The sequence below is a fragment of the Sorghum bicolor genome, chromosome 2, assembly GCF_000003195.3.
Source record: "Sorghum bicolor cultivar BTx623 chromosome 2, Sorghum_bicolor_NCBIv3, whole genome shotgun sequence".
NCBI classification, from domain to species: domain Eukaryota; kingdom Viridiplantae; phylum Streptophyta; class Magnoliopsida; order Poales; family Poaceae; genus Sorghum; species Sorghum bicolor.
The window spans coordinates 13,656,998-13,683,745 of NC_012871.2; the positions used below are offsets into that span (position 1 = coordinate 13,656,998).

The following is a 26,748-nucleotide window of genomic DNA, read 5'->3' on the forward strand; positions in this document are numbered from 1 at the left end:
ACCACTGACCAAATTTAAACTCAATTGGATACCGTTTGACCACCCAAACAAATTATCTACCAAACTACTCTTTATGAAACAATAGTGATCCGAATTGACAAAACCCATTGAAGTACTTTAAGCGAGGAGGAGCTCACCAAGTTTGGTGTCAATTCAACCATATTTGAGCCTCTAATCATTGACTTATAGATGATCGTTCAGAGCCAACAAATCTAGACAGATTTGCTTTTCCTTCTTCTTCTCTTCTGTCACGTTGTGGATTGTGTTCCACATTCTCCTTTCTCATAGCAGCAACTCTTACAAAGAATGGAAGCTAGGGTTTTTCTTTTTATCCATCCCACGAAGCAATCCAAACTGTTGATTTAGTGACTAGATCAACGGTCCACAAGCTCTCTCTATATAAAAAAACAATGCCATTGTCAATGTTCTAAAAACGTATTTGTAGTTTAAAAAACACTTTTGAGATTCTCAAAGATGGAAACACATTCTAAAGTGATTTTGAGCGCATTTATATTTATAATTCTTCATTCATGAACATTTTCAAATAATTCCATCCATGGCTCCCTGCTCTGACAGAAAAAAAAAAAACACCCGGCACTCCAGAAGGCAGGGGCCACCCGTCAGCGTGAGGCACACCCGCGGCACCCGGTACGGCGCCGAAGGCCACAGCCCACCCACGTCTTCCGCGCCACGCCACCACCGCCGCGACTCCACGAGACTGAGGGTTTAGTAGAAGAGAAGAAGAGAGCAATTAACGCTCCTCGGCTGTCGTCTCGTCTCCCCTCGAAACAGCAAAAACCCACCACCCTCTCCTCTCGCAGCGCCGGCGGAAACCCCAAACCCTCGCGGCTGGAGCCTCGCAGGTGAGCCGCGGCGCCGTTCCTCCTCCTCCTCTCCCTCCTTTTCCCCAACCTGCATTTCGTCGGGAGGGGGGGTTTCGATTTCGTTTTTCTCCGGGCGGAACCCAACTTCACGGCCCCCCCTTGTTTTCCCCTCTTCTCGTTCGTTGGGCGTGATTTTTTTTCCCTTTCTAAGATAAGAATCGCTTGTTCTGGGAGATGAATGGCTCCCTTATCTTCTTCTCCGAGCAATCAAACCTAGATTTTCCTCCGCGAGCTGGTAGAAATTGTTTTTTGGATGCCCATGCCCAGCGTTAGGTCCGCCACTGCGCTCCAATTTTCGGTTCCGTAAGGGTTCCGCCATTATAGGTTTTGTAGAAATGTGTGTATTTAGATTAATCTCTTAGCTGCGAAGGAACACTCTTACTTCGTTGCTGCTGGTTTGGGCGTTGTGCTGATCATGCTTGTTTCACCTGGAATCAGTTGTAACTCCTGTTAGGTTGTGTTACCTTTGCCTTCAAGTTGTCTGCATCTGTCACGGTAATCTCAATTTGCACAGTGATGAATTTCGCATTGCATATTCATTTGCTTTTTGTAGTTAACTGCTTATACGAATATTTAATCAGCACTATTTCTTAATTATGTTGTTACATTACACTCTCCTGCTGGGTGCCTCCATGGGTCTTATGCATGACTGCTCTGCTCCTGTCAGTATAAGAAATGGTTTTTGTAGATAGCAGCCCTAGTTTTTAGTTTGGTTCAGTATGGGTATTACTCACTTCATACACAGATGCTGTTTCCTTTTGGTTGATGGCTTCCTTAAGAGCTCAATTTCCTACCTTTTTTCATCTTGCATCTGGGAACTGTGCTTGTCAATGCGCTAGACAGTTTCATGCAACAGAGTTCCCCATTTGCTTGGTACAACCATGTCTTAATGTCGTTGTTTTTTAGTTTTGTCTTACACCTGAAATTAATATTGAAGGAAATGGACATTATTGTTATATCAACTAATAAATTATGTGACTTTGTTGCTCCACATGTGTGCACATTAATTGTCATATCTAAGTGTCATTACCGTTAATTATTCTCGCAATTCATTCCTCAGGTAGTGTTACTCTCTTGCTTTCAACTTCTAACTGTTCTAACAGTTCAGTCCTTCAGGTAGTTACAAGTTACTCCCTTGCTTCATTGTATTCTTGGTTGTATTCTCCTTATTCAGTGGTTTTTGCCAGATAAGCATACCCTGGCAATGGGTGCTGCTGGCAATTGCAGCGACCCATACCGTTCACATGTTGGAGAAAGAGATGACACAAGTAGTGACATAAAATTAGGTCCAGATTTTACTGCAGCTCAAAAGCAAGCAAATCCTGTCAGTGGTGATTTATCTTTGATTCGTGTGAAACTGGAGCAGTCATTGTCAAGTGTACAAGCATTCATTGCTGAGCATGTGAGTCCTAAGGATATTGATTTGGATTGGAGCAAGGAAGTGATTGTTGGGTTGGATGGCTTCAGATATGTAGGCTGCAATGACCTAAGAGATGTTGTACTGAATAGCTTGCACATGTTCTTCAAGACTGCAGTTGATATCTTATCCTGTCAAGGGCACACTGAGGATGCTGTTGTAAATGCTGTCAGGGACTCTGCACTCTGTTATCAGTTTGATGGACCTATCACTAAGATCGTTGAGCATTCACGCACATTGCTACAGAGTGGCAACCGTTTGGTTGATCGTTCCTACAGTGAGAATGTTGACACAGTTCTGCACATGTTGGGTTTGTATTTTCTTTGCAATGCATCAAGTTTGCTTAAGAAATACTGTCCATTTTTCACCTTGGGAGATGCATTGTGGTGCATTCTGCTGTGTGACATGGATATATCTATAGCTCGTGCAGCTTTTGCTCCCATGAGTGGTTATGGGAATGGACAATCAGAAGGCTATGCTCATAGTCAAAGTGACTTATGTGAAGGTCGTGAGAGTGTAAATGAGTTATCAGAAGAATATAGTTGCAGGGACACAGAATCGCCTGCACTATTCGAGCCACCTCAACCTGAAGCCATAGAAATGACGTGGAGCAATTTTCTGACAAATTATATAGTTTCACTTTCATTTCAGAAGTTTGGAGGGAAAAACCAAGATGCTCCTTCGGCCCAATGTGAAAATTCTCCTTCAGTGCCTAGGGCTGTTAACAAAAAGGAAACTAAAGGCAAGCGTAGTAAGACAAATTCCATGAAATCTCAGAAAGACTCAGGGAAGGATTTGGTAGTTTTCAAGAACATCCCACAAGTCAAGGGTATTATAAGTAAAACATCATTCAGAATGCTAAAAGAGAATAAAACATTAACAGCATTCCTTGCATCTGCGCATAGCACTTTGGCAGGCACTTCAGAGGTAGCCAGTGAAAAGGACTCACAAACATCCATGTTAGTTCCAACTAAACCTCGTTCTGGACCTTGCTCGGTCAAAACAGGATATTCTCCAGCAGTGGTTTCAATTGGATCACTTTCTTATCCTCCTAGCTGTTCCTCCAACTCATCATCTAGTGCAATGGGCAAGACAGAGCCTAGACAGCGAATGGAACCTGATGTTGTACACTTCTCTCTCCCAAATACTCCTGCAGAGGGCTTTGAATTTCATTTCTCACGTGAAGGCTTGCAGACCACTTGGGTTCCAAAAGATAGAAAAGAGGAGCTGGCTCTAAAACTAGTCCATCGCTTGGGTGAGTTAAAGCTGGAGGTGCAAATTTGGACAGATTGGGCTAATGAGAGGGTGATGCAGTCAACAAATAGGCTGATAAATGAAAGGACTGTACTTTTCTCTCTTAAAAAGGATAAGACAGACTTTGAAGAGTCTGATGTGTTGACAAGAAAGAGGCTTGAGGAGACACAAAGGGCAATAGACAGTACTTCTTGTGAGCTTGATCGTGTTAATTCCCTTGTCCAGGAGCTTACAGGTAAGATTTCGCTATGTCGGCGTGAGAAGAAAGCTGTCCAGCTACAGGGAGAGCAAGCTGATGCAAGTTTGGCTAGCATTAAAAGCAAGAAAACTGAGTCCATGAACAGACTGAAGTCCATGGAGACAGAGAAGATCCTTTTGCAGGAGGAGATTGCTGCTGAAAGGAGTAAACTATCCAAGCTTCTGCAAAGTCTTGAGCAAGCTAGAAGAGATGAAGACATATTAACGGTATTCCAATTTGACCAATTTTGTGTCTTCAAATTTTCAGTTATGTACATGTTATTTTGTTGGCTTTCTTATAGTCCCCTTGTTTGTTTATATGACTGTACATGGTCTCCAAACAATTTTCACACACAGCTACTTTGCACCTGACAATAGCAGTCAAATTTTGTAGATTTTTATGTTATGAAAAATGTAAATCCAAGCAGTTTATTTGTAATTAGTGCTTAATGGTCAAAGTGTTAGATTTTTTTTTACTGCATGCTTTCTAAAACGACCAAGATTTTGAACTGATGGGATAATTTTATTAACAATCCAACTGAATTTTCACTCACAGAATCCTATTTAGTTTGATTGCTGTCTATTTTTTCAAAATATGTTGTGTTGAATGAGTATGTATGTTTTTTGTTTGGTGATATCGTTTTCTGTCAGAAAATTAATATTGACAGGAAACTACAATTATGTTTTTCTAACTTTGGGAACTTGTCTTACCAAACTCTATAGAAATGTGCATTTCCTCATTTAGGACCTCAGGATTGCCAGGTTCTATCTGTTTTGCTTTAGGATACAAAATTAATGATACACTCATACACATACTATGGTCTTTGCTACCATGGTGCTTGAGATGTCACGTGCATCAACAACTACATAAATACATAATGTTCGTTCATTGATTATCTGGATCCTCTGGGCCTCACGTGACATCTCAAGCACCATGTCACGTGCATCAACAACTACATAAATACATAATGTTCGTTCATTGATTATCTGGATCCTCGGGGCCTCACTTAGCTCTGCTCTCAGCATTATTACTTCTTGTGTCATCAGGCTGGTCACACTTTCTGATTTCAACTGCCTAACCCATGTTATGTGGACAACGATTGGATGATTACCAGCACTAACGCTTAGATGGAAAATCTTAAAATTTGACATAATGACATTACTTTGCTTGTACATAGTCTACCATAAGTTAATGCTGTTGCCAAGCTTTTTATTCATTTCTCTTAATTTGCTTATGCACCTGCCCAAAGACTGCTTTGTGACCTTTCGCCGTAAACACTGCAGAAAAGGTGCCAGGAAGGAGAGAAGATGAAAGATGCACTTATGAAGCAGGTTAACTTTGAAAGAACTGAGCTTGAGAGGATTGAGACATTAGGAAGAGCAAAGTCTAGCCATCTGTTGCTGAAAGCGCGCAACGACCAGGAATGGCTGCAGACCAGTATCAAGAATCTGACACAGCAGATAGGTGAAATGTCTAGCAGAAGCAAGTCTCCAAGCATCACAAACTTCATGGGCTGTCCAGGTTTTGTGATCGATTCTGTACAGAGGGAGCAAGAATGCGCCATGTGCTTGGAAGAGGAGGTTTCGGTGGTTTTCCTCCCATGCGGGCATCAGGTTGTTTGTGCAGGCTGCAACCAACGCCATCGAGATGGTGGCATGACCGAATGCCCATCCTGCAGATCTCCCATAAAGCGTAGGATCTGTGCTCGCTTTGCCGACAGTTAAGGTGAATGTAAATCCTGGAAGAATCATAGGAAACTTTTTGTCTTTGTTTAGAACAACCATTCTCCAAAACCGAATTAGAGTCAAAGAGCAGTGTAGGCGCGGCTAGAGCTCGGTTGCTTGTGGGGAAAATTACCGTTGGAAACGATGCTGGTTCTGCAATGCTAGTTTTAAGTAGGATTGAAATGCTACATTGTCAACCATTACCACCATATATATGTTAGCTTGGTTGGGAAAAAAAAAATCATATATTCTATATGTAAGTATGACGTGGAATGTCTGAGGAAGCACATTGGTTATAGGGGAGTTATCAGGTGCGGAAAACCCAATATGCGTGTGTGCTATGTGTGGTGGTTTGCTGTTTCTGTTCCCACATCATATGCTAGTCTGATGGTCTTGTGGGTGAGGTTCGCCAATTGACCTTTGCATTCTTTACTGGCGGTTCGATGAAATTTTCCAGGGATTGCTGTGCTCATGTGATCCTCCGTGGTAAAGATGGCGATCTATCAATTGATGATGATCACAAATATATTTGAATCAGTTGTTACCATGCATGAAGTTGAGGTACTATTCTGTTTCAAAAAAGCAGTAGGTCTGAACTCTGAAGTTGAGAGAGTTAAAACTTAACTAATGTTTTAGTTGTGTCCTGCCCATCAATTCAGATAGGTGGCTAAGTTACAAATGTTTAGTTCAGAGTGGAAGTAGATGACTGAGCGACGTAGTACATCTTGTGTTCAACATATGCACCGCTAAAAGTTTCCTTGCTTGCTTGCGGCATCAAATTGGTTGTACAGTAGAAAGTACCAAAGAAGATTGGTTGAAGGAGCAGATTGTTTGTGATAGCAAATTAATTGGTTGCAAATCCAGTATTTGAGGCTTCTTGTGCCATCCTACTCATCGGCGTGTTGGGTCCATCTTCGTGGTGGGGTGTTACGATTTTGTGGAGACAAACTGATAGCTAATTCCAGTTTGTGTTAAAAACTGATACGTTTTTGTGGTCTTCTGAATTTAATAAAGCCACAAAATGTCCGAGTTTAGATTGTGCGGGATTCACAGTTTGTGTTTGGATACACATATGTCTAGGCATGTCACTTCTTGTTTTTCGTCAATCTCTTAGGGTTGTCAAACAAACGTCTTACTTGGCCAATGGCCACAAGGCGCAAATTCATCCAAAGTCAAGGTCAGGTCATCGAACCAAAAGACCATTTCCTTAGTTTTGATTTATCTAAGCATACATCATACTCCCAGTTACTAATTTGATGTCCATTCAGAAGATATATTATCATATCAAATGTTTTGGCATCTTATCTTATTTATTATAACACATCAGCATTCATGAACACTCCTGTAACATCACATCTAAAATATTAGTAATTTTTTTAGTAACGATGTAACTCACGTTCAAATATGAATTGTCACGCTATTTATCTATCCTTTACCCTTATTCTTGTGCTTTATGGCAGTGACTCATTTCACTGTTTATGGTGAACAAGCCCTATGCCCATAAACAGTTCCATGCTATGCACATGAGACAGGCCATACACATATGAACAGTGCCCGATCCTTATATAGCACCCACATAAGCACTGACGCGCCATGCACATAAATAATAAATGTCATGCACAGCACATGAACATGACCTATTCGAAAAGTGCCACGCCATGCATGCACATAAATAGTACGTCATGCACATGAACACTACCTAGCCGGGTCCTGTTTAGTTCCAATTTTTTTCTTTTCGTCTTATCATATTGAACCTTTAGACGTATGCATTGATCATTAAATATAGATTAAAAAATAATTAACTGCACAATTCCTATATAATTTATGAGATGAATCTTTTGAACGTAATTAGTCCATGATTAGACATTAATTGCTAAATAAAACAAATGTTACAGTAGCCAAATCTAAAAAAAAAATCCGCGAACCTTAATAAGACCTAACTCATGTTGTATGATACATCCTGCATGCTCAGTGTAATATTATTTTTTTATATATCTTTGTTCAATAGACATCCAATCAAATAAGAACTCCCTCCTAATAGACCTTTAGGTACTCAGGAGAATGTATTTAGTTTAAGATTGCCAAATATTTATTCTTATATCCAAGAACATTTGTTTTATCAACATACTTCTTGCCAGTTAGTTTAGCTAATTCAAAAATTCTTATATATATATAATTATTCCACTATTTTTAATCAACCCACCCTAGCCCATACAACTGTGTGAATTGTTTTTGTTCATGTTGCCACATAGAACGTACATGCAAACAAACTCTTTGCTTGTCTTAGAAATCGTATTTTTTCTATCAGCTAACAGTATTTTTCTCTCACGATAAATTAGCTATGACTTTTCAGACCAGCCAACAGTCTTTTATACAATAACTTATAATTTACTATTAGAACAGATGAAGTATATATTTTTGTCTACCTTGATTGATGATTAGTCGATTACCCTGTCATAATGCAACGAAATCACAGGATCGAGAAATAGACGGCTCAGATTCACCGAGCCGCCGCTTCGGTTCCATTCTAAAACCCTAGAAATCAACCTCCACCTCCCCGTTCCACTTCCCGCCGTCCTCTCCTCGCCCGCCACCGTTCCCCAGCCCTCCTCCCCAGTCCCCACTTCCACCACCTTCCCCGCCGCCATGGGCCGCAATCTTGACGCCGAGCAAGCGGAAGCACCCAGGAGCAGCAAGAAGGAGAAGAAGAGCAAGAAGGACAAGAAGCGGAAGCTGGCAGCCGAGGCCGAGGAGGCGGCGGCGGCGGCCGTGACGGCGACAGAGGAGACCGTGAAGAGCATCAAGAAGAAGAAGCTGGTTGAGAATGGAGCCGGCGCAGGAGGAGGAGGGGAGGCGGAGAACGGCGCTGAGAAGACCGTGGCGGTGACCGGGAAGGGCTCCGAGGACCCCAAGTACGCGCCGCTGCGGTCGTTCTCCGCTGCCGAGCTGCCGTCCCAGGTGCTCGATTGCTGCAGCGCATTCGCGCGGCCGTCGCCCATTCAGGCACACGCCTGGCCGTTCCTCCTCGATGGCCGCGACTTCATCGGCATCGCCGCCACCGGATCAGGTACAGCAAAATTATTTGGTTTCTGCTTTCCGTTTGGTCATTCCTTTGCCTGCCCGTGTTCAAATTTGTGCTAATCTTGTTATGGCGTCCTTTGGGTACTGCCAGGGAAGACAATTGCCTTTGGTGTGCCGGCGCTGATGCACATCAGGAAGAAGGTAGGGGGGAAAGCAGTGAAGAAGGCTGTGCCACGGTGCCTCGTGCTATCACCAACGAGGGAGCTCGCTCAGCAGGTAAGCCAGTGAATGCTGTTCTTTTAATTACAATACTCGAGCATGTCATGCAAATCTTGGTAAGTGCAGGTTGATTGCTGTGGTGTTAAATAAGTTACTTTAGATCTTTAGCTTCAATTTTCTAGCAGAGGATTGTACACTAAAGATAGCACGAGTGACTTACATTACATATGCTTCTACTATGTGGCACCCAATAAGTTGTATCACTGCTCGTGCTGCTAACTTATTGAATGATGATCTTCGAATCTTTTCTTATTTGACAATCTTTTCTGTAATAATCATTACTTACAATCATTCTCAGTTAGTTTTTGAGCTTATGCTGCCGTTTGAAATTTGTAGCCTGATTTTTCCAAGAAGATTCTGGCATCAATAGCCATTTTTTTTCTTGGGAAAGAGGGCATAATAATTCTTTTACCCTTTTCTACAAAAATGCACATGCCATATCCTGTTTGGTGTGTGGGATAATGGAAAAACTATTCATATTAATCTGTAAGCTTGATCGTGATTCGTGAACACCAACAATATGGTTGAATTTGAACATACAAGAATGATTTACACATTTCTGTATCGTGCCAGATTGCAGATGTACTTAGTGAGGCTGGTGCACCATGTGGGATAAAATCAGTCTGCCTTTATGGTGGAACTAAAAAGGAACCCCAAATATCTGCCCTTAAATCTGGAGTGGTAAGATAACACCGATTTTTTTTCTCAGCCATATCATTGCATATAAAGACATTATGGTAGCACTTTTTTTTTCATGGATTCCACTTAATGGAAACTCGAAATGCTTCTTTACTATATAGTTCATGCAACTATTCCTTGGCATGTTGTCTAAACCTCTATTCATTTTTTGGGGTTTTGTGCTTGCAGGATATAGTCATAGGAACTCCTGGTCGTATGAAAGACCTTATTGAAATGGGTGTTTGCCGTCTTAATGAGGTTTCGTTCGTGGTAATTCCGTCGTGCCTTCCTTTCTGCTTTTCTTGCTGTCCATGAAGTGTGGTGTGCATGGTATATATATTCTCTCTAGTCACAATACAGAGCTCTGGACAGCAACAGGGTCACCAAGTCGCAACTTTGATTACTAATTCACCATCCCTTGATTCTTTTGTATTTAATATTCTAAATTCGAGCAAGTCAGACCTTTTCATGTTTGGCATGATATGCTAAAACTATGTAGATTGTCTGTATGAAAGGTACACCACTTGTTTTGTAGTTAAAAGTAGTTCCATAGTTTGGTGTGTGTTGGGCGTGTCTGGGAGTGGGCATTTTGCCTCTATAGCGTATAGGTTTTATCTTAATGAATGACACTCAACTCTTATTGAGAAAAAAAAACTAGGCATTAATACTGAATCAATGAAAAGGATGTTTGGAGTGACATCTTGGACACAGAGATCGTGGGAAGTAAAGACCATTTTGAGAATCCTTTCTAAGACAAATCTACAAGTTTTGTTTTCATGTCTAATCTAAACATATAACTATAATAAAATATAGGTGAATTAAAAAAGTTGATTGCATGCCCCTTGAAACACCCTTATGTAATACTCGTTTCCCTTGTTTTGTATTTTCTTCCTGCTCTTATCTCTTCCTTCTCGTTGCCCCCTTTGTGTACTACAGGGTGTGTATGCTTTTTTCTTAATATAATGATAGGAGATTGTACTGTTGGTTTGAAATGCCCTCATGTAGTAGTTGCTTATACTACTTGTACTTGGCTAATGTTCATGTGCTATTTGTTTTTGAAACTTCAATTTAAGTAATTTTTGAAAGTTCACACCAAACATGCATATATCATCTCTGCACACAAATAGTACTTGTTAGAATTAGGTTTTCCTCAATTCCAGCCAACCCTAAACAGGGTGGGAATATAGTTCCATACATGGGCCTCATGGGCCTGTATTACTCATACTCTAACACCCCCCGCAGTCTGAACTACCGGCGCAACGGAGTTTGCAGACTGGACATGAAAAGAAGTACAACACACGAGCCCCCCACAGACGCAACTAGCCACTGGTGATGTTGAGGCTGGAGCGGAACTCGGCGAAGGTCGAGGACGGGAGACCCTTGGTGAAGATGTCGGCGAACTGGGAGGTGTTCGGGACGTGTAGGACCCGAACATCGCCGATGGCGACCCGATTCCGGACGAAGTGTAGATCGATCTCCACATGCTTGGTCCTCTGGTGCTGGACCGGGTTGGTGGAGAGGTACACCTCACTGACGTTGTCGCAGTAGACCAGCGCGCTTCGGGAGAGAGGGCTACGGAGCTCGGCGAGGAGCTGCCGGAGCCAGGAAGCCTCAGCCACGCCGTTAGCAACAACGCAGTACTTCGCCTCGGCACTGGAACGGGAGACGACTAGCTGGCGCTTGGACGCTTGGACGACCAGGACACCAGGTTGCCGACTAGGAAGACGGCGTAGCCGGAGGTGGAGCGGTGAGTGTTTGGACACCCGGCCCAGTCGGCGTTAGTGTAGACGACGAGCTCGGTGGAGGACGTCCGCCAGTGAAGGAGGCCGAAGTCGACAGTGCCGCGGAGGTACCGAAGGATCCGCTTGAGAGCAGTGAGGTGTGGCTCCCGGGGTCATGCATTTGTAGACATATCTGCTGAACTGCATAGGTGATGTGTGGCTGGGTGAAGGTGAGGTACTGAAGTGCACCGACAAGACTCCGATATGCAGTGGGATCTGTCACTGGGTTACCCCCGGCCTCTGAGAGCTTGCCCTGTGTGTCAACTGGAGTGGAGCAGGGCTTGTAGTCAGTCATCCTAGCTCTCTCAAGGATATCAAGAGTGTACTGTCGTTGGTGAAGGAGTAACCCGGCAAGATGAGGCTCAACAGTGACCCTGAGAAAGTGATGGAGTGCACCCAAATCCTTCATAGCAAACTCCTGCTGAAGAGAGGCGCTGATTCGGCGAAGGAGGGACCCATTGGAGGCTGTGAGGACAATGTCATCAACATAGAGCAGCAGGTATGCAGTCTCAGCGCCGTGGTGATAGATGAACCGAGAAGTATCTGACTTGGCCTCCACAAACCCCAGGGTTAATAGGAAAGCAGCAAACCGATGGTTCCACGCCCGGGGGGCTGCTTGAGGCCGTAGAGAGACTTGTTGAGCCGACACACCATGTCGGGACGAGAAGAGTCAACAAACCCCGCCGGCTGGCTGCAGCCTGCAGTAGACTGTCTCAGTGAGAACGCCATGCAGGAAGGCATTCTTGACGTCCAGCTGATGCACGGGCTACCCGCGAGTGAGCCAGCGAGAGCACCATGCGGACGGTAGCTGGCTTGACCACTGGGCTGAAAGTCTCATCGTAGTCGACACCGGGGCGCTGAGTAAAGCCCTGGAGAACCCAGCGAGCCTTGTACCGCTCAAGAGTGCCGTCAGCCTGGCGCTTGTGAGTCCAGATCCACTTGCCGGTGACGATGTTGGAGCCCGGCGGATGAGGCACCAGATCCCACGTCTGGTTGGCGAGGAGCGCCGCGTACTTCTCTTCCATCGCGCGACGCCAGTGAGGGCTAGCAAGGCCTCGCGGACGGAAGAGGGTACCGGGGAGACCTGCGAGTCCCCGGGCATCGCGGCAAGAGCCCGAGGCTGCAGGGTACCAGCCGCGTGTCGTGTCACCATAGGGTGAACATGACGCGGGTGTCGGTGAAGAAGTGGTGGGTGGTACACCGGCGTCGCGACCCGGGTAGCTGGGGGCCTCGACGACGGTGTTGGTGTCGCTTGCGGAGAAGACGCTGCCGGTGGCGTAGGTGACCTCGGCGAAGAGGGGGCCATCGGTGCCGACGGAGGCAGTAGCGCCAGCCGGGCACGTCGCTGGTAGACGCGCACTGGCTGGGCGAAGTGTGCTGGTGGGGCCGGAGTCGCTTGTCCGGGACTCGCGTCATGGGCACGTTGCTGGTAGACGAGCACCGGCTGGGCGAAGGGTGCCGGTGGGGCTGGAGTCGGAGTTGCCGACCCGGGACCCGTGTCGTGCGCAGGGGTCGGTCCGGAAGGTGACCCCTCGAGGCCCGGGCAGGGTACAGGCCCCGGGGTGTCACGGGCGACCTGCGAGCTAGGGCCCGGCCCCGGCCCCGGCCCCGGCCAGGGGAGGTCCTAGGCTCTGATACCATGTTAGAATTAGGTTTTTCTTAATTCCAGCCAACCCTAAACAGGGTGGGAATATAGTTCCATACATGGGCCTCATGGGCCAAGCTTTATGGGCCTGTATTACTCACACTCTAACAGTACTCACCAATGATTACATACTGTTCATTTGTGTTATTGGCTTATTGCAAAGTGACAGTAGCTTTCCTGAAAGATTAGAAGCACAAGATGTGCATATCCAGAAAAGCAAGTGTACCATTTGGCTTTAGATGGCTTATGAATTTGCATGATCTGTTTGCTTGTTGTATCAAATATTTTTAGTGTGGAACATTGCTGTTAACAGTGCCATACAATTTTCAATTGGAGGTTGTGGCTCCATTTGTTTATATGGTTCGCGAGATGACTAAAAAAATTCTATATGATATGGGGAACCGTCCACTGAGAATGGTACATGGCACTTTGATTTGCCTTTTACCTAGGTATGGCATCCTAATTCCTATCAGCTATATGTGAAGCTTGGTACACACTCTTGAGATAATTTGATGCTTCATTTTAAATCTCAAGGAAATTACCTGATAGACTTTGATAAGCAGTAACAATTAGTTGAATATGGCACTTCCCACAGCCACTGAATCCAATCTCCCTTACGTTATAGCTCCTTTTGTTTTTTCTGTGTAGCTGGTACACACTCATAGTGTCGTTTGGTGCTTTGTTTTAAATCAAAGGAAATTACCTGGTAGAATTAATACTAATAATAGTAACAAATTAGTTGAATGTGGCATTTCCCACAGCCATTCATCCCAATCTTCCTTACCTTATCCCTAGGTCCAGAACCTGTTGTCAAGATAAAAAGATAGTGGTAAAATGGATTAGCATATTTTCTGGCATCAGTCACCTCAAATGTTTCTTGGGACTACTGCTGTGCTTACACTTTCATGCTTGTGCTTTAATAATTAATTATTGTGTTCCCTGTTGTTGATGGACTTATTATGGTGTGATATATATTTTTCTTTTTTGCGTAGGTTCTAGATGAAGCAGATAGGATGCTGGATATGGGTTTTGAACCTGAAGTCAGGGCAATTTTGAGCCAAACATCATCTGGTTTGTATCCATTGCATTCTCTTCCCTCTACCAATGTGCATGTCAGTGTGTTCACACCTGTTTAGGGGGGTGGGGGTGGGGGGGGGGGTGCTTGTCCCAAATGGAAAAATCGATAACTTCCTTCCTGTGCAGGCAGAAGCAACAATATATATATATTTTACCAGAATAGAATGAAAATCAACATTCAGATTAGGATTCTTTGTACTGTGATTGTGAGGTTTTTGGTGGATTTTAAAGCTGGCAAGGCCCTTGGTGTCGCTTTTTTTCCTTACTACAAAGTATAAATCTTACTGTTGATGCTATGTAATGTGATCTGCGCAACTTGGCTGGTGTCATAGTCATTTGAACAACACCTTCTAATTTAACTTATTTGTGTTATCATATGAATATATCCTTTTTCTGCTTTTCTCTGCTGCATCCTTGACCTCAGCACTTCAGTTCTCTATATGATGATGCATATAGTGTTATTTCTCATGCAGTACGTCAGATGGTTATGTTCAGTGCAACTTGGCCTCTTGCTGTCCACAAATTAGCCCAGGAGTTTATGGATCCAAATCCAATAAAGGTTGTGCTGTTTTTGTCTGTTTTTTTTTCTCTTTCAAACAAGTACCTGGGCTGACAGTCTTCTCAACATCTCACTGCAGGTTGTTATTGGATCAGAAGATCTTGCTGCTAACCATGACGTGATGCAAATTGTTGAAGTATTGGATGATAGAACACGAGATTCAAGATTACTTGCCTTGCTTGACAAATATCATCAAGCACAAAGGTAGATATCAGTTAGATTCACTTTCTGCTGTATTTAAGATTCATTTCCTTAAGGCACTGATTCCCACTGGCACACTGGAAGCTAAGCATTGGGGGTAATAGACTAATGCTCAAGCAAATATATATGAAACTTGATTATATGGTTTTTTGATCGCATGAAATTTGGTTATAAATGGTGAAATTGGCGGTCTGCTCGAAACTCATCAATATAAGTAGGCTAGGTTCCAAGATTTGTTTTGTTCGAAAAAAAAGAACAAAATGAATTTTTTTTTTTTACGAAAGTGCCTCAGTAGGATTAGAACTAATTACAAGTGTAAATTACGAAAATATCATGGCAATTTATAGTTGCAGAAAACATCCAGGTAGCTTTGGCCTTTGGATGTGGCACGGATACGGATACGCGTATCGGTATCGGAAGGATACGGATACGTGTATCGGTATCGGAAGGATACGGATACGCGGATACGGCAATTTCTCAAAAAACACGATACGTGGATACGTTTTACTATTTTTAATAAAATAAATAATAATGCAAATTGAAATTGTGGAAGTGTAAAATTTGAGTAATCACTAATATTAGTTAGTACATACAATCATATATGATACATCACCAGATCACCTTGTAGGTTTCTTAGTTTTCATAAGAGATTCAAGTTCAGCTATACTGGATGAATGCGCAATTACCAAGTCTATCTAAAACAGGAAGTCAGGAACAAGATTGTCTGTTATGGTTGTGGGCTAGTGGATCCTATTCCTATGCTAGGACTACCTTTAGCACTAGCAAGCAACAAGTGCAGAAGCAGAGTACATCAAGAATGAAAAGGGGTGTACTCATGGAGGCCGACGGAAGCTAGCTTTGCTGTTGAGTGCTGAATCATCCTCTTCCCTGCATCTCTCCCCTGCATCGCGGGAGCTAGCCGCGTCCATAGCGGACTGGTGGGTGTTCCTAGCGCAGTGCTCTCTGCCGCGACGACCTGGAGGACGAGAGGTCGATTGATGGCATACAGGGGACGGAGGCTCGTCGCCAGCGAGCACTGGCGCATCTCCTGCGCGGGAGGCAGCGCGTGCACAGGATGCGACGCGAGGGGGTGGGGGCTCGTCGCCAATGACCGGCGAGTTGCAGCGCATCTCTTGCACGGGAGGCGGCGCGCGAGAGCAGGGGCTCTTGCATGTGGATGACTGGACATCTTGTAGGGTTACAGGACAGGAGAGGCAGCACGCATGGGGATTGGCCAAGACGCCGAGCGGTCAGTGTGTTGGGCCGTATCAAACTGACGTATCGAATGAGCCTAACGTATCGAAGAAGAGTATCCGAATTATAGTTGATTTATTTTTTTACGGATACTTCGCTGATACGTATCCAACGAGTGTCCGATACGTATCGGTATCGGATACGTATCCGATACGGGATACGTCCCTACCTTGGCGTATCGGGGTAACGTAGGCACAAGTGTCTCAGCACAACTGCAGGTTTTATGTACCTTAAGTTCTCCAGAAGCCTACTTGATCTGATATGCTGGTCCTACTTGAACCATGCCAATGGTTCACTTGAGAGTGGCTTGCATTGGAATCAACATGTCAGGATCGGGGAAAGTTGTGGTTTTGTGAAACTGAACATTAAACATGAAGTTACATACTTACATAGTTACATGTGACAAGCATTGATACCAGTGATTTTCTGTGCCTATAAAACAAGTTTTCTCACAGGAAACTATAGGTTTTAATGTTATGAAACATGGTGTTGGCTGTATGGTGTTGCTACAGAAGATCACAAATATTTTAATTTGATATCCATATCGACAAACAGTTGTGGTACTGGTACCTTGATCTTTGCCCCTCTGCCTTGCTTCATCTACATTGGCATCCAAAATCTGATGGCCATCATTGCTTCTTCCTCCATATTTGCATCCTAGATCTTGCAAAAACTACTGGTTGATGTGTCTGGCAATCTTTCCTATTCCTATTAACTACCTACCAATGCCAAACATTGCTTTGTACCACTCATAACTAAAGTCTATTTGGATAAACACACTTGGTGATTTGATTATAGCCACTGGATTTCAAGAAAACGCTAGGTGCTAGGCAGGTGTTAGCCTATTAACTAGCACCTAGGAAGATTAAACATAGATTAAATGTGATTTAATCGTTTGTGTGTTTCTATTTTTAATTATTTTTTTTTTGCTGCTGAGAGCGTGTTGATATTAACATTCAGCCAAGGTGCTCAAAGCAGCGGCAGTGGAGTTGGCATATGAAATAGTACAAAGAAAAGGTGCAGAATGCAAAAAGTGAAGGAAGAGGAGGGAGGAAAGTAGAAAAATGCAGAGCAGGTATCAATCGGGTGCTAATCTGCTTATCTTGCTTCTTGCTGGGAGAGAGAGAGGAAAAAAAAAGCGAGCTGCTGCTGGCTGAGGGAGAAGGATGAAGGGGGCTGCTACTCCTGCAGGGAGGAAGAGAAGAGGCGTCGCTGCAGCTCGAAGGATAACTGAGGAGGCACTCCTCTTGCTGCTTGACAGAGGAACAGAGGAGGCGGCTCCTCTTGCCGCAGCAGGCCAGTGCTGATTGGGGGAAGATGGCCGAGGCCTGCAGGAGTCTGCTCCTCGCTGTGGCCCACAGGCGTCCGCTCTTTCTGTTTCTTGTGGAGCGATTTATGCTCCCGCGTCGGGCCCACGCTTTCTCTACGCCCAGCGTGGGGCTGTGGGCTTCTTTCCCTTCCCGTGCTCACTTCTTTCCTGCTTCCCACCGGTGTGCCGCGCGCTTTCCCACCCGCGAGCCACGTGATTTTCACCATCCTAGCTCCGTTTTTCTTCGATTCCACACCGATTAAATGCTGCCGTGCGCATAGACGACACCCTAGGCGCGCCCAGCGACTAATTGAACGCCTACCCCCTAAACGAGACGCTGGGTCAACATTTAGCGCTTAATCGAGATTAAATGACGTTTAATTATGTTTTTTGGAACCTTGATCTTTTCAAGCCCTCATCCTTTCCATGTATCATGTCTAACATATCAGAGCAATGTTATCCAATGCCTTTTCTTTTCCTTATTTGGAGGTTAAATTATAGCATATCTTAGATAGGATCTTTTGTTTTCCATATTACTCTACCAATCTTTGCATTATCTGTGTTCTATCATTGCCCCCTAAAACCCTTTTTTTACACAAAAGAAGTTCTAATGGTGTTCTTTTATCCTTGGAGCCGTATAATTATTAATACTCATCTTAGGAAGTTGTACTTGTGTTTAATGCAACAGCAACAGGGTTTTGGTTTTTGTGCTGTACAAGAAAGAAGCTGCACGAGTGGAAACAATGCTTCAGAGAAGGTAGCAGATTTGTTTTCATTTGTTCAATTTAATCTCTGAACATCATTTCTCTCCATATTTGTAATCTGTATATGTTCTGAAGGGGATGGAAGGCTGTTTCAGTCCATGGAGACAAAGCTCAGCATGACAGAACAAAAGCTTTATCTTTATTTAAAGAAGGGAAATGCCCTTTAATGGTGTGTTTTTTCTATCACTTCTGTATAATACCCCTCCATTCCAAATTATAAGTCGTTACAAGAATCTTGGAGAGTCAAAGCATCTCAAGTTTGACCAAAATTATAGAGAAAATTACAAAGACTTATAACATCAAATAGGTATACTATGAAATATAATTAATGAAAAATCTAATGATACTTAATTAGTATCATAAGTATTATTATCTTATCATATAAATTTGGTCAAACTTGAGACATTGTGACTCTCCAAGATTTTTGGAATATAATTTGGGATGGAGGGAGTATAATTTATTCAGGCCTGATAGTCCAATTGTAGATATGTATGGATTTTGCTTTAGATATGGTTTGCTGTTTACTTTATGAGCTAAACCTGAAGGCATCTGATGCATTTTGTGTTTCTTTTCCCAACCTTGCCCACAGACACACTAGCTTTGCTTGGCAAGATTTGTGCTAGTGGAGGAAACACATGCTTAGTAGAGTACTATGATCTACATGTACCATTGGGATTCATGACTGAATATTGGACTGTGATTCTGTGGTTGAAAGTTTAGAGCAGCTAGTCATGCTACTTTGTATTCTCAGTTTTACTATTTAAAGATTCAATTTAATGAAATCTAGGTGTTTTATTTTGTGATTCAAAACATTGAAGAAACATGCGGTCAAACCATTGTACTTTTCTTTTGTGACGTGGTGAATCTTAGGTCAATGAAAACATTTTTGCAAGAATGCAGATTCTTCAAAATATCTATCACACTCTGAAATCACGTGGAAGATTCGAGGGTTCCTGATTTTTTGTTTTTGGTTTTTGCGTCTATGACTTCCAAGTTTTCATCTTAGGACCATTTCTTTTTTAGAAAAGTATCTTAGGACCATTTATCTTGCATTTAACACCATTCTGTCAAGCTCTCTTATCTGAGTTTCTAGTTTAGTCGACAATAGTTTGTTTCATTTTGCACTCAATTTTTTTTTGGTAATACATGCAGATTGCTACAGATGTCGCTTCACGTGGACTTGATATTCCTGATGTTGAAGTTGTCATTAACTATAGTTATCCTTTGACCACTGAGGATTACGTCCACAGGATAGGAAGGACTGGTCGTGCTGGCAAGAAAGGTGTTGCACATACCTTTTTCACTCAAGCGAACAAGGTACTCGAGTCATTATACCCTTTTTGCACTTGTTGCCTTCAGTTGTTGATGTTATGTTAATTTACAGGCACTTGCTGGTGAACTTGTGAATGTTTTGCGGGAGGCTGATCAGGTTGTTCCTCCAGCCCTTATGAAATTTGGCACACATGTCAAGAAAAAGGTTTGTGTTTTGCTGTTTTTTGTCTGAAATTATCTTCTGTTCATATGTCTAGTCCATATTTGTCCGTGTCTGCGTGTAGGTATGGATGTCTAGCAGCGTCAGTAAGATAAGAGTACAGAAAGAAATACATTTGAAAATGCACATAGTCAGAGAATACACTCTCAAGAAATCATTTTGATGAAATTGTCTTGTCTAGTTTTAAAGACTTTCTGTTGTTGTTTCAAATGTACTGTAAATGTGTGGAAATTGGTGGTCACCTTTGCTAAAATATGCTTAAGATTCTCTTCAAAACAAAGACAAAAACTATTAGTGAGAAGGGATATAAACTATTCTCTCTCTACATTCAAGAACTAACCTGGCTTCTTGACTGACATGAAAAATAGTAGAATACAAATACTAAATAACATAGCCTACTAAACAACATGATACTAAATATAAATACTTTTGAAATGACTGTCTGTAACCCTACTAAATAACATGATACAATCACTTTTGTTCTTTCAATGCATTAGGTTTTGGGAGTGGAATATTGCAATAGCTACACTATTGTTTTTCTCATTTGCCGAACATTGTGAAACTTAATTCTACTATGACCATGGACACGCGTAGAGAATCTCAGGGTTTAGTAAATTGTGATTCTGCAGCCTGCACAGTTCACCTTTTTTTTGCATCTCGCAAACGCATTTGAATTTCACCCTTTTTTGCGTCACTGAGCAAGTGAACATGGCTCAATCTTGGACCTTTTTTTTTTCGAAATTTGTTTATAACTTAAACGCCTTGTTTTCATAGGACTTTTAGCACATTTCAATTTCAATTTTGATAAAACATGCCCTGCCATTTTTGAAATATCAGGGTCTATTTGCTTCCCTATGTAAATGTCAATTACTGGATAAGGCTATTTGTAATGACAGAAAACTAGAAATCATAAAACTTGTGTACAAAAATATGAAGGTCTTGGTTCATGGACATTTTAAGTTTTCAGCATCAAAATTCGCTATTGTATATTAATGAAAAAAAACGTGTATGTGATATCATGCAACATACATAACTCTTTTCTGTCCAAAATGATGTGGCCGGGTGAGTTTCTTCGTATCATGGTATTTAGAGACCACTGTTTTTTGTAACTATAATTCATGTGGTACTAATAATATTAAACGTCCATAGACAACATAGGTCTTTAAACATGTACTCTGGTTGTTCTGTGAGGTCTCTTCAAAATTCATGTGGGTCCATAGACAACATAGGTCTTTAAACATATACTCTGGTTGTTCTGTAAGATCTCTTTGTTCAAAATTCATGTCTCTAGATAGAGCTAGATGCATATAAAATGGAAGTTGGGGTCGTGCTACGGGGAGCCAAGATCTAGTATGTGTGGACAGCAGGGACTGATGCTGCTACCTTGCAGAGTCCGGTCACAGTACAACTTAGGCAACCACAAAGGGATGGGCTACATGCTGTAAGCTGTAATCTGCTGCTGCCCTGTCTTTCTCTCCCTGCTGCAGCAAAGACTTTTGGGTTAGCATGTGCTGTCCATCTCTTGTGCTGTAGCAAGTAAGGCAATAGGCCACTTAAGTACTATAGTTGGTAGAAGTACATCAGCCATGGTAGTGGGCTGATCTAATACTTGAGTGGATGTACTAGGAGTAGGTAGTTGGTGTACTCACCATACCTTCAATGTACCTGGTAGAGGTACATGTAGTTGTATATATACTACCTCATTGCAATGGAAAAAGGCAGTTCAGTTTGCCACATTCAGAGTTTCAGTCCCAGCCAACGCTGAGACAGTGTGTGTGTCAGCTGAGCTCCAGGGTGTTTTCTTCTACCTCTAGCTAGTGGTGCGAGTGAAGGTAGCTTAGCAGCTTACCTGAGCTTGGATTGTAGGGGCCAACACATGCAAAAACAAAGAATTTGTATGTTGGAAACATATTTTCCTTTGTTCGCATCTCGTGGGCATGGAAGCACACTATTAGAAAGAGTAGAGTGGCAATGCAGATTGCAATTTTTTGGTTCTGTAAATGTTTGGGAGCCTAATAATTCCCCCCCCCCCCCCCCCCCCTTTTTTTTTTAAAATCGAGCTGCCTTGCTACTGACACAGTACAAACGAAAAGAACACTTAACGAGATGGTAAGGAGTACTAGGGTGGAATTTGGGAAGAGGAAGTCCCAGGTGGACTTTACAGATACTCCAAAAGGGCTGTAGTTTCAGTCAGTGATACTAATAGTTTTCAGAACTATATGGTTCCTTATATCCAAATGCATCTTAACCTGAATAAATGTTTATTTCTAGAACTCTAGTATCGTCTATTGATTTGAAATTTTAAAAGCTGTTATTATCCTAAAAACCCCTATAGTTTAGTCAGAGAGAATGCTTTTCAGTTCTGAAAATGTTAGTAAAGGCTCGATTTACTACAATTGAACAGAATGAACATTAAAGTAGTTTTTATGAGGGTGATTTATGATAAATGATATTTAATTTATTGGCTACCATTATTTTGCAGGAATCTAAGTTATATGGATCTCATTTCAAGGAAATCACAGCAGATGCTCCTAAATCCACGAAGATCACATTTGGTGATTCTGATGAGGACTGATCTAATGGCAGCAGCTTACTGATCTTTCACCCCTGCTTATGGAAGCTTGATTTTGCGGTTAAAGATGCTATGGCTATAATCAGATCAGGCATTTGGAAGCCAGTTTCTGCCATGGACAACCAATGTGGCAGCGGGCAATCCCAAAATATAGCTCTATTGTTTTAGGTTAGTTTATTATTTGCAGCATTCAGCTTATGTTTTCTGGACCATCCACATTAGCTTGGCTGTATGTAGCATAATAAGCAGCATTCTGCTTATTATGAGCCGCATTCATCATGTGGAGAGTAGTTAAATTCAATGTGTCCTTAGTACAAGCAGCTTGGTTATGGTAATGATGGGCTGGTTATAGGAAAAACAATATTGTTTTCCTTGTTATAGTTAAAAAAAAGATGGTTTTCCAGTCTGCCCTGGATTGGATGTTTGGGTTCTATATATATGTTGTGTTGGGTTTTGATTTGGCTCCATGTGTTCTTTAGTGTACGCGGTGATTGTTAATTGTGCAGCGAGTTAAGACGCATACTTTCAGTTGTGGTTGATGCTTACTCTGCAAGTTGCTTCTGTGTTCAGCAAGGATCATGTCTGTTCACATGTTTAACCATAATTACCATTTCTCACCAAGACGTTTTGGAACACCCGGTTTCAGAATCCTTGCTGATTGTGAATTTGCCACTAGCAGTGGTTGTCAACATCGTATCCTAGTATACTTTATATTTGAGATCACAGCATTTCTTGACCACTCTTAAGTAGTACGTGAGTGTCTGTTCCTGTGCTTGTGCGTCGATATCACGCAGGCAGTGCCATTATTTTTCAGCTGGTGACCACAAACGGGCTGCGGACCAAGTGCTTTCCATCTGACCATGTTATGGACCCCGACAGGGCACCCTTCTTGGCCGCCGCGTCGTCGTCGTCGTCGTCACCATCGTCGAGGCTGTCGACGTTCCCGCTGCGGGAGAAGCTCACCTGGAAGGCCAGCTTCTTCACGCTCCTGGTGAACTCGAGCTTACTGGGCGTGACCTTCACGTCCAGGCCGGTCGGCGCGCTGATGGCGACCGTGTAGGTGGCCGCATCCTGCGCGCCGACGTTGGTGACAGCACGGGTCACCGTCACCGTCCGGCTCCCTTTGCCGAGGAGCCCCGACACGGCGATGGACGGGTAGTTGAGGTCGGAGATGAGGTCCTTGCTGGCGTTGGCCGCGCAGCTGAACCGGCCGGGGAGCGTGGAGCCGGCGATGAGCTTGACCGTGGACGCGTTGTAGCCGTAGTTGCAGAGGAAGCGGAGGTAGTCGTCCTCCCCGGCGTCGTACACCAGCCCGGGGTCCAGCGCGGCCGTCGGGTGCACCTGCCCGGCGCCGAGGTCGTACGGCGTCGCGGCCGACCCGGAGTCCGTCGTCATCGGCGCGCGCTCGTTGTTGAGCGTCGTCGCCGTCGTCATGATCGCCGACCGGATCGCCGCGGGGCTCCACGTCGGGTTCCACGCCTTGACGGTCGCGGCGGCGCCGGCGACGTGCGGGCACGCCATGGATGTCCCCGACACGAGGTTGAACTGCGAGGCCTGCTTCTGCCCCGGCGGCAGCGACGACGGCGGGATCCACGACGCCAGGATGTTCACACCCGGAGCCGCGATGTCCGGCTTCAGGATGTTCCCGGTCTGCCCTGAGGGCCCCCTCGACGAGAAGTAGGCCACCACGGGCGCCGGCTTGTACTCCGTCACGGTGGTCGCCGGCGTGATCGTCGCCACCGGTTGGCTGGCGGAGGCGATGTACTTGTGGATGGCCGCGGCGGCGGCGGACGTGACCTCGGTCACCGGGAAGTCGAGGTAGGCCGTGGCCACCGACCTCTCGCCGTCGTTCACCAGGATGCACCCCGCCGCCCCGTCGCTCTGGAGCTCGTCGGCCTTCTCCAGCTTCGACGTGTCGCTCTGCGAGTGGTGGCACAGCACGATCTTCCCTTGTATCTTGCTGCTGTTCAGCGTGCCGGGCTCACAGTGGCTACATCACGACCATCCATGCATGGCGTCACAAGAAAGTTGTGGAGGATTTTGATCCGTACATGAGATCAGTAATTTTACCTTGCTTTGCTTGCAAAAAAAAAAAAGTAATTTTACCTTGCTGAGTCAGTGTCAGAAACTGAGCTCGACTTCGCCGCTGCACCAGTGATCAATGGATACTTGGGGGATCTGTCCAGGTTGGAGAAGTTGATAGCTACACCCTTGACGGCGCTGTTGTTTCCACCCAGCACGACGTCGGACTCGAAGTCACGGTCGATGGTGGTGGCGGCGACGGTGAGGATCCACGGCGCCGCGTTGACGACGGTGGCGGCGTCCGGGCCGGAGTTCCCCGCCGAGCAAACGACCATGACCCCCTTGGCGACGGCGTGGAAGGCGCCGATGGCGATGGGGTCGGCGTAGAGGTCCGGGAGGAAGTAGGGCGACGCGCCGAGGGAGACGGAGACGACGTCGACGCCGTCGGCGATGGCGTCGTCGAAGCCGGCGAGGATGGCGGAGCCCGCGCAGCCGTACTCGGCGCAGACCCGGTACATGGCGACCCTGGACCCGGCGGAGCCGCCCTTGGCGGTCCCGGAGGCCAGGCCGTAGTACGAGGCGCCGGTCACCGCGCTCCCGGCGGCCGTCGACGACGTGTGCGTGCCGTGCCCCACGTCGTCCCGCGGCGAGCCGCCGTTGCTCGGCGAAGGGCCCCTCACGCTGCTGAGGTCGTAGTATCTTGCTCCGATCAGCTTGCTGCATGGGTGCATGCGACGGTCGGTGTTGATCGATCGGAACCATCGTCGTCAGAAGCACGAAATAATGCATCGACGGGAGGAAGAAGAAGAAGAAGATGGAGAAGAAATGCATGCGGCCGGTCACTTAACTTGTTGCAGTTGGATGAGTTGAAGTCGTCGCCAGTCATGCACACGCCCTTCCACCGGCTGGGAGGGCGGCCAAAGCCGGCGTCGTTGAAGCTGGGTGACTCGGGCCAGATGCCGGAGTCGAGGAGGCCGACGACGGTATCCGTCGCCGGAGACGACGACGACGGGTCGGCGGCGGCGGGTGTGGTAGCCTTACTACTACCCTTCTTATTGCTGCTGCCGCGTCGTCTAGCCGCAGGACCGGCGGCGGAGTCGTCGATCTTGACGGCTGTCGTCGTCGTCTGCTGCAGGAAGTCCCAGGACCTGGTGGTGTGCATCTGGTACACCGGGTCGGCGAACACGGACACGACGCCGGGCTTCCGCCGGAGCGCGGCCGCCTCGTCCTTGGACAGCCGCGCCGCGAACCCAGAGAAGCCGTGCTTGTACTGGTGCACCACCACGCTGTCCGCCCTCCGGCCCCTGGATATGACAGGCATGCGTGCCTTATTACTTTATTAGCGCGTGTGCTGCTGTGACGTGTGACGGTGTGAGGCGTATATAAATGTATGTATATATATATATATATATGTGGAGATTGGATTGGAGAAGGACACCAAAAGGGTGGCCTGATGATGGCGAAACACATGAAAATTTGAATTTTGATAGGTGACAGCGGGAAATAAAACACGTGCGCGCGCGCGCCCCCATATATATATATATATATATATATATATATATATATATATATATATATATATATATATATATATATGTGTGTGTATGTGCTACTAGTAGCTGCAGAGATCAGTGTCGTCGACGACGACCGGACCTGTTGAGCACAGTGCCGAGGAGGCGCAGGTGGCTTTCGAGGAGGAGGTCGGGGGAGGTCCGGGGCGGCACGGCGCCCATGTACACGACGTACACCTGCGGCGACGACCTGCTCCCGTCGTCGCCGCGGCGGCCTGCTGTGCCGGCGGCGGCCAACGAAGCGAACACGGCGAGCAGCAACCACAGCATGGTGTTCGACGGCGACCTCGCCATATATATGCCTACCTCTATATATCGAGACAGTATATATAAGCTGGCTCGACGACGTTCGCGCTGCTCCACATCGTCGACGAGTTACACTGCGTCTCTCTCTCTCTCTCTCTATATATATATAAGCGCAAGCGCTCGCGGTGCGTCTCTATATGCATGCATTGCGTGGCTGTGGTTGCGCGGCCGAGGACCCGAGGTGGTGGAGGACTGGCCGCGGTGCGTGCGTGCGTGGGCTGTGGTAGTAGTGGTGCGGGCACTGCCGGAGGCCGGCGTGCACCGTGAACGCCAGTGTTGCATTGGAGTGGACGACGACTAGTGCACTAGTGATGACCACCTTTTTATCTCTCGACTGGAAGTGGCAGTGGCAGTACTAGCTAGGCCAAACCTTTGTGTGTTGAGTGGCCGTGTCTAGCTCCTAGGTACTCCTTTCTAGCTACATGCTTGGCTAAAAACAAATCATTCTCTTCATGATGTACCACACCCTACTGTATGTACTACGCAAAAAGCGACAATCAAGTAGTGCAGACGGTTGAGATTTGAGAAATAGAAATTACCAGTCGATTAAGCCAAATACGCCTTGTCAAAACAAATAAAATCACAGCTGCTTGTGGGTCCAGATAAATATTTGTACTACCATCGGCGTGCTCAGTTCACAGAGACTTGTCAGGTAGTGTTTTAATATTCAATTTTTAGTATAATTTTTTCCTAATGTTTC

At 45.1% G+C, this 26,748-nt stretch overlaps 3 protein-coding genes across 3 annotated transcripts; 2 read left to right on the forward strand and 1 right to left on the reverse strand.

The window, feature by feature from the left end:
- LOC8057316 (putative E3 ubiquitin-protein ligase RF4) lies at positions 736-5,930 on the forward strand. The gene is made up of 3 exons (XM_002459690.2): positions 736-863; positions 2,072-4,020; positions 5,077-5,930. Exons 2-3 carry the CDS (start codon positions 2,089-2,091, stop codon positions 5,515-5,517), a joined length of 2,373 nt encoding a protein of 790 aa, XP_002459735.2. The 5' UTR covers positions 736-863; positions 2,072-2,088; the 3' UTR covers positions 5,518-5,930.
- LOC8057317 (DEAD-box ATP-dependent RNA helicase 5) lies at positions 8,036-22,582 on the forward strand. The gene is made up of 12 exons (XM_002459691.2): positions 8,036-8,584; positions 8,690-8,814; positions 9,391-9,498; positions 9,685-9,765; positions 13,914-13,992; positions 14,472-14,557; positions 14,637-14,761; positions 18,010-18,078; positions 18,161-18,254; positions 19,238-19,402; positions 19,470-19,562; positions 22,060-22,582. The coding sequence occupies exons 1-12, from the start codon at positions 8,164-8,166 to the stop codon at positions 22,150-22,152; spliced, it is 1,539 nt and encodes a 512-aa protein (XP_002459736.1). The 5' UTR covers positions 8,036-8,163; the 3' UTR covers positions 22,153-22,582.
- Positions 22,775-26,131, reverse strand: LOC8057318 (CO(2)-response secreted protease). Its single transcript, XM_002461822.2, has 4 exons — positions 25,825-26,131; positions 25,020-25,475; positions 24,256-24,888; positions 22,775-24,139 (listed from the first exon to the last, which is right to left on the reverse strand). The coding sequence occupies exons 1-4, from the start codon at positions 26,034-26,036 to the stop codon at positions 22,960-22,962; spliced, it is 2,481 nt and encodes an 826-aa protein (XP_002461867.1). The 5' UTR covers positions 26,037-26,131; the 3' UTR covers positions 22,775-22,959.

What these genes read in the sequence shown, in the direction of transcription:
- LOC8057316 (XM_002459690.2), top strand. Translation starts at nt 2,089, where the DNA reads ATGGGTGCTGCTGGCAATTGCAGCGACCCATACCGTTCACATGTTGGA. An exon ending in GAGATGAAGACATATTAACG is followed by an intron (nt 4,021 to 5,076) that starts GTATTCCAATTT and finishes TAAACACTGCAG; the next exon opens with AAAAGGTGCCAGGAAGGAGA.
- LOC8057317 (XM_002459691.2), top strand. Translation starts at nt 8,164, where the DNA reads ATGGGCCGCAATCTTGACGCCGAGCAAGCGGAAGCACCCAGGAGCAGC. An exon ending in CATCGCCGCCACCGGATCAG is followed by an intron (nt 8,585 to 8,689) that starts GTACAGCAAAAT and finishes GGGTACTGCCAG; the next exon opens with GGAAGACAATTGCCTTTGGT. An exon ending in AAATATCATCAAGCACAAAG is followed by an intron (nt 14,762 to 18,009) that starts GTAGATATCAGT and finishes TTAATGCAACAG; the next exon opens with CAACAGGGTTTTGGTTTTTG.
- LOC8057318 (XM_002461822.2), bottom strand. Translation starts at nt 26,036, where the DNA reads ATGGCGAGGTCGCCGTCGAACACCATGCTGTGGTTGCTGCTCGCCGTG. An exon ending in CTCGGCACTGTGCTCAACAG is followed by an intron (nt 25,476 to 25,824) that starts GTCCGGTCGTCG and finishes TGTCATATCCAG; the next exon opens with GGGCCGGAGGGCGGACAGCG. An exon ending in AACTCATCCAACTGCAACAA is followed by an intron (nt 24,889 to 25,019) that starts GTTAAGTGACCG and finishes GCACCCATGCAG; the next exon opens with CAAGCTGATCGGAGCAAGAT.